At 36.4% G+C, this 18,230-nt stretch overlaps 1 protein-coding gene across 6 annotated transcripts in view; it reads right to left on the bottom strand.

The window, feature by feature from the left end:
- The window catches only part of acaca.S (acetyl-CoA carboxylase alpha S homeolog), a 232,533-nt gene that overhangs the window by 114,553 nt on the left and 99,750 nt on the right, over nt 1–18,230 (bottom strand). For 4 of the 6 annotated variants that reach the window (XM_018249416.2, XM_018249413.2, XM_018249414.2 and 1 more), the window contains exons 29-33: nt 17,657–17,680; nt 13,567–13,710; nt 11,482–11,584; nt 11,071–11,178; nt 7,108–7,164 (exon numbers count right to left, since the gene is read on the bottom strand). In XM_018249416.2, coding sequence (XP_018104905.1) covers nt 7,108–7,164; nt 11,071–11,178; nt 11,482–11,584; nt 13,567–13,710; nt 17,657–17,680 — 436 coding nt within the window. The remainder of the gene's footprint in view (nt 1–7,107; nt 7,165–11,070; nt 11,179–11,481; nt 11,585–13,566; nt 13,711–17,656; nt 17,681–18,230) is intronic. The other 2 variants (XM_018249417.2, XM_018249415.2) reach the window with 1 other exon arrangement.

An 18,230-nucleotide genomic window follows, 5' to 3' on the forward strand; every position in this document is an offset into this window, starting at 1 on the left:
GGGGGTCTAATGTCGCATATTACACACACCAGGTGCTTGTATTGCAGCAGCCAGCGCGCATCAGCCGTGAAAATGTATACACTATTGTCATTTGGGGGTCTCTGTGCGCCACATAGTTTGGTATATCTATGCATATTGGGCATCAAAGTGTTTAGTAGACCCCTGGCGTTCATATTCAGGATGTTTTATGCTGATAAGTTACGAAATGTGGGGCATATAATGGGGTAAAATTCAAGCTTTGTGACGATTTTCAGAAATTTGATAAAAACCGTTACGTTCAGCATTGCTTTGCAGTTTGACAGTATGCAGTAGGAACACATATTTACCCATATTGGATTCGTCAGAATGTGTACTTTCCGAAAATATATGGTTTTCTGGGGTCTCTGTACTGTTAGGGGGGTCTAATGTCGCATATTAGACACACCGGGTGCTTATATTGCAGCAGCCAGCGCGCGTCAGCCGTGAAAATGTATACACTATTGTCATTTGGGGGTCTCTGTGCGCCACATAGTTTGGTATATCTATGCATATTGGGCATCAAAGTGTTCAGTAGACCCCTGGCGTTCATATTCAGGATGTTTTATGCTGATAAGTTACGAAATGTGGGGCATATAATGGGGTAAAATTCAAGCTTTGTGACGATTTTCAGAAATTTGATAAAAAACCGTTATGTTCAGCATTGCTTTGCAGTTTGGCAGTTTGCAGTAGAAACACTTATTTACCCATATTGGATTCGTCAGAATGTGTACTTTCTGAAAATATATGGTTTTCTGGGGTCTCTGTACTGTTAGGGGGTCTAATGTCGCATATTACACACACCGGGTGCTTATATTGCAGCAGCCAGCGTGCGTCAGCCGTGAAAATGTTATACACTATTGTCATTTGGGGTCTCTGTGCGCCACATAGTTTGGTATATCTATGCATATTGGGCATCAAAGTGTTCAGTAGACCCCTGGCGTTCATATTCAGGATGTTTTATGCTGATAAGTTACGAAATGTGGGGCATATAATGGGTAAAATTCAAGCTTTGTGACGATTTTCAGAAATTTGATAAAAACCGTTACGTTCAGCATTGCTTTGCAGTTTGACAGTTTGCAGTAGGAACACATATTTACCCATATTGGATTCGTCAGAATGTGTACTTTCTGAAAATATATGGTTTTCTGGGGTCTCTGTACTGTTAGGTGGTCTAATGTCGCATAATACACACCACCGGGTGGTTATATTGCAGCAGCCAGCGTCGTCAGCCGTGAAAATGTCTATACATATTGTCATTTGGGGTCTCTGTGCGCCACATAGTTTGGTATATCTATGCATATTGGGCATCAAAGTGTTCAGTAGACCCCTGGCGTTTCATATTTAGGATGTTTTATGCTGATAAGTTACGAAATGTGGGGCAATATAATGGGAAATTTCAAGCTTTGTGAGGCATTTTCAGAAATTTGATAAAAACGTTACGTTCAGCAATTGCTTTGCAGTTTGACAGTTTGCAGTAAGGAACACATGTTTACCCATTTTGGATTCGTCAGAATGTGTACTTTCTGAAAATATATGGTTTCTGGGGTCTCTGTATGTTAGGTGGTCTAATTGTCGCATAAATACACACAACGGGTGTTTATTGCAGAGCCAGCGCGTCAGCCGTGAAAATGTATATACATATTGTCATTTGGGGTCTCTGTGCCCACATAGTTTGGTATATCTATGCACATTGGGCATCAAACTGTTTAGTAGACCCCTGGCATTCATATTTAGGATGTTTTTATGCTGGTAAGATACGATGGGGCATATGATGCTGGAAAGTTGAAGCTTTGAGGCAATTTTCAAGATATTTACCAAAACCGCAATTGTGGCAAAGCCTTGCGACTCAGTAGTTTGGAGCAGAAAGGCATGGTACCCATTTAGATTCGTAGAATGTGTACTTTCCAAAAATATATGGGTTTGGGGGTAAACATATATTTCTGTGTTTTTACCCCACAAAATGCAGTCAATGTGTTGATTTTTCATTAGCTGAAGTTACCCACAGGACTATTTGTATGCCTAACTTTCATTTTGGGGCCTCTAACTGCCATATACTTTGGTAAACCTATGCACAGTGGGCACCAAACTGTTTGGAGACCCCTGGCAATCATATTTAGGGTGTTTTTTTTGGTGCGTAACGATACATGGTGATATGGTGCTGAGAAGTTGAAGCTTTGAGGCAATTTTCAGATATTTCACCAAAACCGACAATTGTGGGAAAGCCTTGCGACTCAGTAGTTTGGAGCAGAAAGGCATGGGTACCCATTTTAGATTCGGTTAGAATGTGTACTTTCCAAAAATATATGGGTTTGGGGGGTAAACATATATTTCTGTGTTTTTACCCCACAAAAATGCAGTCAATGTGTTGATTTTTCATTAGCTGAAGTTACCCACAGGACTATTTGTATGCGCTAACTTCATTTTGGGGCCTCTAACTGCCATATACTTTGGTAAACCTATGCACAGTGGGCACCAAACTGTTTGGAGGACCCCTGGCAATCATATTTAGGTGTTTTTTTTTTGGTGCGTAACGATACATGGGTGATATGGTGCTGAGAAGTTGAAGCTTTGAGGAAATTTTCAGATATTTCACCAAAACCGACAATTGTGGGAAAGCCTTGCGACTCAGTAGTTTGGAGCAGAAAGGCATGGGTACCCATTTTAGATTCGGTAGAATGTGTACTTTCCAAAAATATATGGGTTTGGGGGTAAACATATATTTCTGTGTTTTTACCCCACAAAAATGCAGTCAATGTGTTGATTTTTCATTAGATGAAGTTACCCACAGGACTATTTGTATGCGCTAACTTCATTTTGAGGCCTCTAACTGCCAGATACTTTGGTAAACCTATGAACAATGGCCACCAAACTGTTTGGAGGAACCCTGGCAATCATATTTAGGGTGTTTTTTCTTGGTGCGTAACGATACATGGGTGATATGGTGCTGAGAAGTTGAAGCTTTGAGGCAATTTTCAGATATTTCACCAAAACCGACAATTGTGGGAAAGCCTTGCGACTCAGTAGTTTGGAACAGAAAGGCATGGGTACCCATTTTAGATTCTGTAGAATGTGAACTTTCCAAAAATATATGGGTTTTGGGGGGTAAACATATATTTCTGTGTTTTTACCCCACAAAAATGCAGTCAATGTGTTGATTTTTCATTAGCTGAAGTTACCCACGGACTGTTTGTATGCGCTAACTTCATTTTGGGGCCTCTAAATGCCAGATACTTTGGTAAACTTATGAACAATGGCCACCAAAATGTTCAGAGGAACCCTGGCAATCATATTTAGGGTGCTTTTTCTTAGTACGTAATGATACATGGGTGATATGGTGCTGAGAAGTTGAAGCTTTGAGGCAATTTTCAGATATTTCACCAAAACCGACAATTGTGGGAAGGCCTTGCGACTCAGTAGTTTGGAGCAGAAAGGCATGGGTACCCATTTTAGATTCTGTAGAATGTGTACTTTCCAAAAATATATGGGTTTTGGGGGTAAACATATATTTCTGTGTTTTACCCCACAAAAATGCAGTCAATGTGTTGATTTCTCATTAGATGAAGTTACTCACGGGACTGTTTGTATGCGCTAACTTCATTTTGGGGCCTCTAAATGCCAGATACTTTGGTAAACTTATGAACAATGGCCACCAAAATGTTCAGAGGAACCCTGGCAATCATATTTAGGGTGCTTTTTCTTAGTACGTAATGATACATGGGTGATATGGTGCTGGGAAGTTGAAGTTTTGAGGCAATTTTCAGATATTTCACCAAAACCGACAATTTTGGGAAAGCCTTGCGACTCAGTAGTTTGGAGCAGAAAGCATGGGTACCCATTTTAGATTCTGTAGAATGTGTTCTTTCCAAAAATATATGGGTTTGGGGGTAAACATATATTTCTGTGTTTTTACCCCACAAAAAATGCAGTCAATGTGTTGATTTCTCAGTAGCTGAAGTAAAGTCCTGAACAATTTGGATGCGCTAACTTCATATTTGTGTCTCTAAATGCCAGATACTTTGGTAAACCTATGCATAATGGATATCAAACTGTTCAGTGGACCCCTGGCAATCATATTTCAGGTGCTTTTTCTTGGTACGTAATATAGTTTGGGATATGCGGAGCAGCAAAATAAAACCTTTGAAATGATTTTTCAAAATTTTGAATTTTATTTTGAAAAACCGCTATGTTCAGACAAGCTTTTCTGTTTGGTAGTTGGGAGTAGAGAGACATAGTTACCCATTTTGTAATCGGCAGAATGTGTACTTTTCAAAAATTTATGGTTTTCTGGGGTAAACCTATGGTTTCAGGATTTTTTGCCTTGGAATCTAAAGCATGCCGTTTTCTGCCTTAGTGCTTTCAAAATTCAGTAATATACTGCCGGGAGTTTTTGCTGTACAGAAATCCTAAATCTCCCTAAAAATATACATATCTGGTATTGGCACGTTCGAGAGACATAAGGCTTTCCAAATCAGTTGGATTTTCATCTGTAAAATGAAATATTTTTCTGGTATAAATTGATATACAATGAAAAATGGTAATTTTTCATTTTTTTTTGTTATTTAGCACTATAAATTTTTTTGCACAGGTGGAAATACATGAAAACTCAGGCAGATTTAGAAAGCTCAGTTTCTACCGAAAAAAACAATGTATAGTTTTCCTAGGTAAACTATAGGTTTCCCCTCAGAAAATGCCCCTAAAGTGAGAGAGCACAAAATGCTTAAAAACGGCTGGCATTTCGCGTAACCAAAATGTGAAATTCTGCTGGCACTTAAAGGGTTAAGGTATCACTGTGCACCATACACACACACACACACACACAAAATAGCGTTGTGTTACTGGCTTCCCTATGTCCATGACCACAGCGCTGTTAGCTCCAGATGGCTGACAACTCTTGAGCAAGTGAATGACATTTGGACTGGGAGGAGCTTCCCTTGCAGCAGCGGAACCAATACAGAATGCATACCAGAGAGCCTCAGTAAAGCCGCACTTGTTTCTTTGGCAGATCGATTTCGGGAAAGCGGTACTTCCGCTAGTGGATTGGAGCTCTCATTAGGCAGCTCTAATGTACTACTCCGCGATTGACGCTCAACACTTAGGGGCAGATTTATCAAAGGTCAAGGCGAATTTCCGATTGCAAAAATTCGAATTCCGAGCTATTTTTGTGTACTTCAACTAGGGAATAGTACAAATTCAATTAGAATTTGCAAAAAATTTGAAAATTTGAATATCGAAATTTATCATGTAGTCTCTTTAAAAATTTTACTTCGACCATTCGCCATCTAAACACAGACACCATCTTAATGGGATGCTGTCATGGGAAAACATTTTTTTTTTCAAAACGCATCAGTTAACAGTGCTGCTCCAGCAGAATTCTGCACTGAAATCCATTTTTCAAAAGAGCAAACAGATTTTGTTCTATTCAATTTTGAAATCTGACATGGGGCTAGACATATTGTCAATTTCCCAGCTGCCTCCAGTCATGTGACTTGTGCTCTGATAAACTTCAATCACTCTTTACTGCTGTACTGCAAGTTGGAGTGATACCCCCCCCAGCAGCCTAACAAAAAAACAATGGGAAGGTAACGAGATAGCAGCTCCCTGGAAGATCTAAGAACAGCACTCAATAGTAAAAGCCAAGTCCCACTGAGACTGATTCAGTTACATTAAGTAGGAGAAATAACAGCCTGCCAGAAAGTAGTTCCATCCTAAAGTGCAGGCACAAGTCACATGACTGGGGCAGCTGGGAAACTGACAAAATGTCTATCCCCATGTCAGATTTCAAAATTGAATATAAAAAAATCTGTTTGTTCTTTTGAGAAATGGATTTCAGTGCAGAATTCTGCTGGAGCAGCACTATTAACTGATGTTTTTTGAAAAAAACATCTTTTTCCATGACAGTATCCCTTTAAGATGGTGTCTGTGTTTGTATAAGCACTTTGAGAAAAGCTTAGGAGTCAGCCGAATTGTGTTGTGATACCGTCACTCTCGCAAGATCATCAAATAAATCTCAATGCCTCCAACAGAATCCGCACTCACAGGGTTTAAGATTAAGAAGCATATTTTATTTAAGCACTACAGACGGACGTTTCGGTCCAATCCAAGGCCTTTCTCAAAGTGCTAGAGGAATAGTGAACATGCCTTAAAGCTACTTTTTGCAGGAAAAGCAGAATAGACAGTGACTTGTAATCATAGTCATAATCAAGAGACCACTGTTTAAAGTATCAACGTAAAGTACATACAACAAACAAACATAATTTTTTTTTAAAATATACTCCATATACAAACAATTCCTCATTACATATAAAGTCACAAAATAGCAATATAAATCTATCAATCCTGTTACATATAGACATACATTAAATAAAAATTGTTGCCAACGTGTCAATCTCTGAGCAGATGTTAATGGTCTAATGCTATGTGTAATAGCTACCAGTCACTAAATAAATACTATACAATATGTTCTTCCTCGTTTACTACAGAAACAGTATCAAATGACCCCTTACTCTATTTGTAACAGGATTGATAGATTTATATTGCTATTTTGTGTCTTGTTTTTAACTTTATATGTAATCATGTATTGTTTGTATATTGAGTATATTTTCTATGTTTTTTTGATGCATGTACTTTACAGTGATAGTTTTAATGGTGGTCTCTTGATGACAATGATTACACGTCACTGTCTATTCTGATTTAAGGCATGTTTACTATTTCTCTACCACTCTCTACCTTGGATTGGGCCGAAACGTCAGTCTGTAGCTCCTAAATAAAATTTGTTTCTTAATTTTAAGTCCTGTGAGTGCAGATTCTGTTGGAGACATAATAAATAAATAATATTATATACACATTATATATATATATATATATATATATATATATATATATATATATATATAATATATATCTATATATATATATATATATATATATAATGGCTACTTCCTACTAAGCCGAGTTTCCCTTTTCACGTTCTGGTGTTGCATAATAACACGTCTAACTATCTTAAGTAGGATGATCTGCAGGGATTTCCTAGTGCATCCTACATGAACAAAACAGGCCTCAAGAGACAAAAAAAAGAAAAGAAAAAGTTACCTTTTGTGCTACCAAAAATGTCAGTCGACGAATGCCATGATCCATTAACACTGCTTTCTGTTGAAGAGAAAACAAAGGATGTGTCTTTTGTTCAAAGTTTTAATAAAATCTTTTTTCAGCACAGCATTACGTCACATTTGGCTCTTTGTTTAAACTGCTATGTGGCTGATCAAAGTTAAATATTGATTGCTTTGAATTACACTGAGGACATTTAAAAATGATATCTGGATTAATAAAATCACCCATGTTGGGTAAAATGGGTTTAAACAGGGCAAGTTTATTATGCTGGCTATACATTAATTTTAAAGGGCCCGGCAGTAATCAAACAGTCCTCTTTACCAGAACAGATGACTATAAAGACCAAATATGAAAACACGTATGCATAAATGTGTGGATAAGATAGCCTTAAAGTGAAACATATTGATGCTTCTGGTTTTGCTCACTCATAAATAAAAACAACTAGAACAATTTTAGAAAATAAAATTGCATTGCATGTGGGTTAGCATTTGTGGCTTTTTTTTTGGCAATTTTACATTAAGAAACCATGCACAGTGAACTAACATTCAGAAAGTGCTAGCATACAGAGAAGATGAATATGTCAGCTGCATATTCAGCTCTGGGAATACATGTAACTGCATGCTTCTGTCAATGTCCTATCTCTATGTGCAGGTCATTGTGCAGAGTATCAAATGAAAGTCTAAACCCATGAGAATATGAGTCAACTCCAGTACCTGTGGTATTGTTATTGTTTACTTAGTAAAATCTACCCTAGTTGTAAGTAAAATATTGCAGTTATTTTTACTTTTTTAACCCCAAAGTACTGACAGAAGGCCTATGGCTTCACAGCTGTCATTTATCTTTAATTCTCAGCATTCTCTGGCAATTAACATAGTGAAGTGGGTTGAATAAAAGACACATGCCCGTCAAGTTCAACCATATATGTGTATATTAACCCTTCTTAACTGCTAGTTAACTTAACTTAACTTCCAGAGGAAGGCAAAAAACCCTTCTGAAAGTAACCTCTCTAATTTGCCTTTAGAGGGGGAAGAAATTTCTTCCTGGCTCCAAGATGGCAATCAGACCAGTCCCTGGACAAACTTGTACTATGAGCTAATGATCTTGCATTTTACTTAGCCTTGAAGTACTCCAAATAGCAAATAAAAAATTAGGGATGCACTGAATCCACTTTTTTGGGATTTCGCCAAAGAGAGTCGGCCGAATACCGAACCGAATCCTAATTTGCATATGCAAATTAGCGGCGGGAAAGGTAAAGCTGGGGAAGAATGTTTTTTACTTCCTTGTTTTGTGACCAAAAAGTCCCTTCCCACTCCTAATTTACAAATGCAAATTAGGATTTGGTTTGGCCATGCACAAGGATTTGGCCGATCCTGCTGAAAAAGGCAGAATCCTGGCCAAATCCTGAACTGAATCCTGAATTCAGTGCATGCCTAATCCAAAATGCCTCCCCTTCTCTTTAATAATTATGGAATAAACACCTATAAAGGTATACAGATCTTTCTCTATAGATTTGTAGTACAGGTAGGGAACCTATTTTCGGGAAACCCAGTATTCAAAAACCTATGCAACATGGCAATACCATCCTATTAATCACTAAGCAGGTTAATATTGTATGATATTTTCAGGTGATAATCAGAAACAATCAGAGTTTTTGGGTGTTAAATAAGGAAAAATCATATGATTAAGATTTTTTCAAAATTTTAGTTTTTTTCCGGCACCAGATTTTTTCCAGTTAATTTATTGATAAATACAGTACAGTGTGCACAGGAGTTGGGTCAAAGTGGTATTAAGAAAATAGTGTGACATTTTCAGATTTAATAAATAACCCCCTAAGTGATACCAATCATAGAAAAAATCTACAGTGCCTGCAAAAAAAGATTATATTGCCAGTGCTAAAAAATGTATGATTCCAGACAGCTTGTTGACCTATGTCAGCCATTATAGAAAAAGATATTAAAAAAAATTATAAATAGCATGCAATGAAAATCTAATGATAGATGTAAAAAAAGGTCTAATTTCTGGTGTCAGTATCTCTTTAATGCATGATGCAATGTGTTCAACAATATGGAAAGGCTCCTTATACAGAAAACACTAGTTCAGTACTTAGAGTAATAGATTTCATTCATGTAAATATGAAACAATAATTTATGCATTAGCTAAACCCAAAGAAAACTACCCATTTTTCATTAATCATAACTACCAATCAAATCAAACTATCCATAACTTGGTAAATCAGTCTGATTCCCTCCCAGTAATATATAATATTGGGACAATCCTCCAAAAAAAATGTTAGTGTGTCATATTACTGTTAAAATAACGATAATACTCTGTTCTTATTAACGCTTTCTGAAAGCAATTAGACATTCAGGAAGACGTTTCCTCGGTTTCCAGAGGAGTAAAAATTGCAGGAAAAAGACATTGATCTGAGCCCATTTCATATTACACACACACACATATATATATATATATATATATATATATATATATATATATATATATATATATATATATATATATATATATATATATTTGTTTTCAAACATGTACTTTCAGATCAGCGACAAGTAATCATCACACTGTAGACACATATAGTGCTTAATGTCCCTCAAAATCACAAGAACTGAAAGAACAATCTACTCAGCCTTTGAGGAGGAAAAATGGGGTAAAAAAAGCTGTGTGCAATTAAGGCAAAAAAACCCTTGTAGCAAACATCTGCAATAATATTACTGTTTGGGAGAGAAAATAACTTTAATACTCAGGGTTTTAAAATCAAAATTGTTATTGCTTTTAAAATTCCACAAGTGGCAGATAATAACAGCATAGCAACAGGATTCTGATTACATTGTAATAATGTAGGGTTCCCAGCCAGTCTACAGTTATAACCAGGCGATTAGGCAGCAGCACCTGGAGAAACTCCATTAACGCTGACTGCTTCCATCTCCTCGGCAAGTCATTTACAAGTATATGATCCTAATTTCTATAAACATGCTGGGGCAGAGAGATTATTTAGACAATTTGGATCATTCTAGTAGATGTTTAAATGTTTTTTTTCCCTCCCACTGCCTGGAGGTTGATGCAAATGAAAATCAGAACTAGTCTTTTTTTCTGCTTCTATTTGTATTGGGTTTTTTTCAAAAAAAGAAATACAGATATTTTTTTTCTCTACTTGAAAAAGAGGAAAGAAAGGTACATGGATATTATCTCAGGTATAAGCAAAATCTGAGCTGTGAAGTCAAAATGGCAATCAAGCCTCAGTATGTACAGAGGGTCAAAGGGTAATTATGATGTATGTATTGTGTCTGCAAACAGAGCTGAAGGCTATAATAAAGCCTGCTGCCTGGAGAAGTTCTCTCTGAGCAAGGAGAAAGAGCATTTCTGATCCTTGGCTCAATGGGGAGGTTGGAAATGTGTGTAGTACGATATGAACTAACAAAGCAAAATAAAAAGCACGAAAACGGCTCAAGCATATCTAATACAGAATTCTCTCAGCCCAATATACCCTGCGTACAAACATTACAAAATATAGGTTTGGTTTAATTAGCTTATGAAGAAGGAAAGTCTATATCACTTGAATGCACCCCCAGTGATTATAATCACTTACCTCCTCCTGTTAGCATAAAACTGCACCAGCCTGGGCTGGGCCAGTTCTGAGTGAGCACTATGTAGTAATCGTCTTTTTCCGCCTTTTCTTTTTTCAGTACCCATGGGCTTTTTTGTAAATGTTTGGCTTTTCACTCTACTATCCATGCACAGTAGGAAGGAAGGAGTAGCTAGAGGATCACTCCATGATGCTCACACAGAAGTACCCGCCCGGTGCAGATAAATAGGCCCCCAAATGTATGGTCATCTCAGAAGTTTAATACAAAATTATTTTATTTTATAATATGGTTTTACTTTCATTTTCCTAGCAGTATAGCAGGGTTTTTAATAAAGCGGTACGCTTACTTTGCTCTGTGTAAATTCCCGGAACATAGCTGCCAAACCATCATCATCAATATCACAATCTGTTTTAATGGCAACATTTAAGATGTGGATGGGTTCATCTCTGGAGCTCTGCAATTGAAAATATAGATTTTTTTTTTACGGAAAAGGAAAAGCCAGAAGGCAAAACAAGAAGATATTAACATCTAATCTCAATATTTACCATTTATGTACACTGTATTCAATTTGGATATTAAGCTTTTTATCATTTTTACCTTTTACCTCTAACTAATAAGGGTGCAAATATAAGAATATGCATGTGAATATGAATTTATACATGACGGTATACAATAAATATTAAAGATGTGGGTTTCGGTTGTAATACAGATCAATTTACTCATAACTTTTTTAAAGAAACTAATAGGTGATAGGTACCTTATTATCATCTTCATCATAAAGTGAAGGATGACCAGCTTCAGGAAATACAGGACTTTGAGGGGGAGAATCTGAGAAGCAACTCATCACATCGTCAAATAATCTGGAAAAAATATTATTTGCTAGACCAACCTCACATTGCAACATTAACATAAATTAAAATAAAAAACAAAGTAATTGTTTGCAGTTTACCTATTCGTTAGGATGACTGATTTGCATATTTCACACTCCCACAAAGATTCTGGTTTAAAAAGTTACTCTGCTCTAATGGTCTCTCATTAGGCAACTAAAAGAAAAGACTATGACGTGAGCAATGAGTGCTGGGTAATCACCTCTCCTCCCAGGAGGGTTCATCCACACACATGCAAAGACAGATGGCACACCCATTGAATCAAGAGAAGAAGGTCCCTGCTGGGTAGTACTATATGGCTATGCCTAATTCCTCCTGACATTTCATTCCTCACTGTGCAAGCAGATTCTTGTATTTCCTACACTCCCCAAAGAGACACCATTTCCCATTCCCAAAATGCATGTGATGAGTAATGTAGGAAAAATAAATAATGAAGAACGTTAGGGGCGCTTATTCAAATCTTTAATATTCAGTACTTGAAACTGTTACAAGGGAAAATGGGCGGGGGGGGGGGTCATGGTGACAAGCTTGAATATGTTAGTTTTCACCCTTTTATTCCTAAGGGCAGGAGCAGCCTAGGGGAACAGCAAATAAGATGTGTGGGAAACAATCTGTCTAGAAATGATAGGGATGAACATTATTAATAGTCGTATACACCCAGTGGAACCATTGAATCTCCCACAAAGCCAATCAGATAGACTCCACTCCATTTCTGATTATCACTAGTTAATAGATGCTGAGAATCCCTGCCATCTGGTTAAAATGCATGCCATGTTCTTGGAGATAATTTTGCTTAAGGGGAAAGAAAACACTCCAGATTTGTACAATGCAAATAAAACAGAAGAGCTTTGCAGAACATTGAGGAAAAGCAAAATAAATATATTAAGGTATTCAGTTCATTCCATATCTCTTATTTTACATGGCAGTTCATAGCAAAGACGCGAAAGGATCAAAAAAAAGGATATTATTCATGAAAAGAGGATTTTTCAGTCCTGTAGAACTAAAAATAACGTCAAGAGCCTCAAATGACTGCAGTCAAGCCTTGGCTAATGTTCTTTTAACAGTAAACAATGGGAACAAAAGATTAAATTGATAATAAGTAAACATGTAGTTGCAATATTCCTGAGAAGAATTCTTTCAACAGTGACTACTGCATCTGGGAATTAGAGAGGTCTTAGCATGTACAGGATTACAATACAGTACCTTCATTTATTTTTACCATATATATTTTGTCTTTTTGTTTCAGACAGAAATGACAGGTGAATATAAAATTTCCACAATTGCTCTGATTTGTCTAGCTTTTTTAAAGATGTTATGGGTTTGGCTGGCAGCCTATAGAAATGGCCTTGCAAACAATGAACACGACTTGGTAACCAGGGAGGATAGGGTTGCCACCCTTTTCATCAATTTTTTTCCAACCTCCAGGGGAAACTGTGACTTCATGAAAGGGATGAGGAATGGGCAGGCTGGTGATGTAATAGGAGCGGAAAATAGGAGGGTATATGACATCAGCGAAACACTTTACGGAGGTGAGAAGAAGTTGACAATTACATATCAATCAGCAACTGCATTACCGTAAATTTGTAATACCAGCTGTAGCTGTGTTTTTACGGTTAGGCCAGTAAAATGCCAGCTGGGTGGCAACCATATTGGAGGACCCTTCACAGCATAGTAAATAAGCCATACCAGCACCAGAAACAAACCCCTAGTCTATATTCAAAGTATATAAGGATAGATACAACACATATGTATCGTGTTTCCTTGCACTATAAACAATATTTTAAAGAAATTTGTTATGTTGATATTTAAGCTGCCCAATATATTTATCCACAGCTTTCACCATTGATAGATTTAGCATTATTGTATACCCCACAAAAACTTTAAAAACATGAAGCCATAGAATGCTGTCTGAGGAAAAATCTGTTAAATTGGCATTAGTCAAAGAATGGACATACCTCACAAAATCTTCAAAGGTCCGGAAGGCAACCATGCCACCCATCCTTTGGCAGGGAGGAGTAAACGAGGTATCGAGTAGTACATCACTGACACTGGCAACATGAAACATTCCATAGTGGTTCAGGTTCGAAGAGAAAGACATTCTTGAAGGAAAAAGATAACAGCCCTTGTTATGAAATTATGTTGGCAGCAACTCTTCTATCTAAGCTCTAAAAACATCTTTTTTTGTTTTTCTTTTTGCTACAGAAAATTGCTCTTTTTCAACAACATAGCATTAATATTACCATTATTTATGATGCACCGAGTGAAAAAATATCCTGCAAGAATATTTCTATGAGTGACTTTAATAGTGGTGTCCTCATTTTTTGGTCAATATTGCATCAAGTTTGTATCAAGTACATACATTTCTTATCAGGGTTAAATTTTCCTTTATTGCTCCATGAGAAGGACTTAAATAGTGGACCTTACTCAGCAAACCAGTATGTAATGAGTATGGAAAAAAAATCCACATATACAGTACTTGCTTTGTAAAACAGGCAGAAGTCAATAAAAGAAATCAGCATTTGAGAAATAACAAATATTTAAATAATATCATTTGCACAGCGCTGGTGTGAACCATAGTTAGTTTCAGTGCTCACATCAAAGAGGACTCTAATTGGAGCCATTAAATTATTTTTATGGTATTTTTTATTTTCACCGCATGTATCATATATCATAAAAATTGTCAGGGAAGTGTTTATAATAAACGAAAGTTATTTTCATTTTTAATTAAGTTCAAAATATTGGTTACAGAATACTGGTAATTAAATGATATGAAGGCAGAAGAAACATAAAAAGATATTTGTTGTGCATGTGTTAGGAGCGGATGTACCTTGGAAATCAATAAAAGCTGCAGCCACACTGCCCTCTAAAGACAAATTAATTTCTACAAGATTCTATTTCTGCTCCCTTTAAACATCTATTAATATTGGCCAAGGCCCTTTAGGTTTCATGAACTATAATAAGAATTTACTTACTATATAAGGAACCATAAAGGGGTGCAAAACACCCTTTGCAATGCACATTTGACATAATGAAAAATTAGCCACCATGGTTTCACTATTAACTTGTGTATTGCATATAATTAAAGCAAGAATTACAAATAAGCTATTGAGCGGACAATTCATTATTGCACTGTTATTTTTACAGAGTGTAAATAATACTTTACTGGTTAGCAAAACATTACTGGAGCTTTAGAATGTAACCGTTTTTTTTCTGTGATGATTCATTCCACTTTGGAAAATACATTTTCTAAGGATTTGAATGGGTTTCAGTGTGAACACAATCATATCATTAAAGGGCCAAGAAAGCCTCCCATGTATACCTTGATTTACCAGGTATCCTTAAATAGACTGTGCAGATGGGATTCTTTCTGGGTACATAATATATCCATTCCCTTATTAAGTAAGTTTTGTTACACTAACAATATCTTGAAACAAACACAGTTAGGGGTGCCTAAACAAACACAGTTAGGGGTGCTTATGAATTGGCAATCCCCTTGTTTTAGTCTTATCTTGTTTTATACAGAAAATTTGTATCTGACAACTTTGATACATATATGTTAATGCTTGTCCCCATGTAAGCAAGTTTAGTTTTGTTATACTAAAAAAAAAATATATTCTGGAACAAAGGCTATAACCCTCTCTAAGCATAGTGGTACAAGCAGAATAATCCAGCTTTCTCATTCTTAAATCTAACAAAAACATAGTAGCTAAGAACTTTAGTGTGTTAGTATGTTAGTTGTGCATCAAATTCCAATTCCAGCATTTTTAGTTTGTTACAAAAAAACAGTTGACCAAATAAAGTAAACATAAAGTCAGAGAGCTACAATATACTTACCAAAATGTAAAGCACAGATGTTATAGAAAACTATTTAGTAGTTTTTCAAATAAAAGTGTACCTAAAACAAAGTTAGAGAAGAACTAAAGCCTAACTAAAGAAGTAGGTTAGAAATACTGTGCATTATGTTTTGGGCTTCTATACCAGCCCAAGACAACCACAGCCTTTTGGCAGGGAAGATCTGTGCCTCCAAAGATGCCCCAGTAGCTCTGCATCTTCTTTTCTGCTAATTCACTGCAAATGCTCTGTGATGCTGTCAGTTAATTAACTTAGGGACCCACTTACAATATACAGTACACATAGAATATAAATATCCCAATATAAGGCTGATTAGTAATTACAATTAGAATCAGAATTTAATAATCAGCCCTGTAGCATCAGCTTATATTACAGACCAACCTCATTTTCTCCTCGGTAATTTGCAACAACCCCTAAGCTTAGCTTCTCGACAGCTGCTCAGAGCCCACTGAGCATGTGAATGTCGCAGACATTTTCCAAGATGGTGACCCCCTGTGACAAGTTTGAAATCCTGAATCATTGCTGCTATTGAGAAGCTGAAACTTTAGGCTGGTGCAATAGGTTAAGTATATAAAATATGGCCTTTGTGCCAATTTTTAATTTTTAGGGTTTAGTTCTCCTTTAAATGTTTTAGAAAACTAAATAAAATTAAACCGCAACTTTTTGCAATTGTTCGAGATATTGTTTTTCAGCCACTATTGCAGTGATTCCTAAGCTGTGGGGGCCAGCACCCTTCTGGGGACCTGAAATGCTGGCTGTTGGGTTAGGCCTGAAGACCAGTTAGGAAGAGATTTTGGGATAATGTCTAATACACCTGGAAGCCCAGCTTGAAGGTCAATTAGATTCGAATACTTATGTACTGCCCTATATTTTCTTGGAACTATGACATGATTAGCATGTTCTATAGGGACCCTGCTCAAATATTGTATGTTAAAGGAAAAGTATCATAAAAAAAAACAAGTGTATCAAAGTAAATAAAATATTATACACAGTTGACCTGCACTGGTAAAAGTGTTTGCTGCAGAAACTCTACAACAGTTCATATAAATAAACTGCTGTGTCTACATGCCAGCTGTTATTTGAAATGATATGGGGCTAAATGGCACAGGTTACAAATAGATTCTGTAGAATACAATGGTGTCCTACACAGTTTATCTGTTATCCGTTCTTCAGATTAAATGGTGGTACCCATGACAACACAGCAGTTTGTTTAAAATAAACTGTATTTTTTATAAAGCAAATACACAACTTTTAAAAACGCAAAAGTACATCGTATTTGAATAGACTTTCACTTTATAGTGTTACTGTTCTGGGGCTTAACTGACATCACTGTCTGTCTCCACTCATCCACTGGACTAAAAAGAACAGTCCATTTTTTGCTAAAGAGAGACCAAAAATCTGAGAAATGATTTCACAGTTTTGACAAGGTCATTGACCATGTATCGGAATTGCTCAATACGTTTAAAGCCTGGCAACTAAGCCCTGTGCCAGATTTAAATAGCACAGGAGAAGAAAAGAAAGGTCAGTACAAACAAAACCAAAAATTAATATTTATATGACTGACAGATAGTTTGTGTGACAGGAAATAACAGAAATATTCAAACTTAAATATGTAAAAAAAATATGCGTGAGAAAATTGTGAGAGGGATGTATTTAACTGAAACAAAGAAATATCAATTTAAAGTATATGTGCATCTTACTCTGAATGGATGATTGTTTCTTGTCTTATTTACAATGCAGGACACAGTTTGCAAAGTGAGAAAAAAAAGCTGCAGTCAGCCAATTTTTTCACATTGCAGGCTGTGTTCCTGTTAGCTAAAAATGCTGGAAGTTGCATCTCCAAACAACTAGAAGGTGTGCAGTTATGATAAGTCTACTGAATGGAGCTGGTTTATGTTCTTTAGCATCTGTTAAAAAGGAATGGTTTATATTTAATGCAACTGTGCTTGATTTTGTTATGTTTTACAAAGCAGTTCCAAAAACAACACAGAGAGAGAGAGAGAGAGAGAGAGAGAGAGAGAGAGAGAGAGAGAGAGAGAGAGAGAGAGAGAAAGAGAGAGAGAGAGAGAGAGAGAGAGAGAGAGAGAGAGAGAGAGAGAGAGAGAGAGAGAGAGAATGAGAAAGAGAGAGAGAGAGAGAGAGAAAGAGAGAAAGAGAGACAGAGAGTAATTGAAAAGAAGCTGAATGCCATACCTGTTAAGCGTGGGGATGTTCCCTCTGTAATCAAACAACCACAGTTAATTATTTGCTGGTTAGATTAGTGAAAGCCTCATTAACGAAAAGTGAAGCTAATATCAAAAGCCGGGTGCTCACAGTCGCTCTCATAATAAACATCAATATTCCCTCAACTAATGTAAAATGCTAAATCATACTTTGTTTTAAAAACAGTACAGGAAATATTCAAGAGACATTTAGGTGGTTACCAACTTCGACCAAACTCCCATCCACAATTTTACCTTATTTTTAAATAAATTATCTTGAAAAAAAATCTGGTGCAGGAAAAGACTTGTGAATCATGAAAAAATTCCGAATGGTACAATTTTTTTCGGATTTGATATCTGAAAACTTAAATTTTTTTTATTATCGTCCAAAAAAACACTAATTATTCGCATTATTGTACGAAACCTAGTGCAGATCATGATATTTTCCAACTGTTAAAGAGACATCTGACTTCTACATGACCTCGGCAGGTTTGAAATAGGGTTTTTTTTTTTCTATTTGGATTTTTAGCTGCCTCGGGGCATAAAAAATCTGGGCATTTTTCCAC

The sequence above is a fragment of the Xenopus laevis genome, chromosome 2S, assembly GCF_017654675.1.
Source record: "Xenopus laevis strain J_2021 chromosome 2S, Xenopus_laevis_v10.1, whole genome shotgun sequence".
Taxonomy (NCBI): domain Eukaryota; kingdom Metazoa; phylum Chordata; class Amphibia; order Anura; family Pipidae; genus Xenopus; species Xenopus laevis.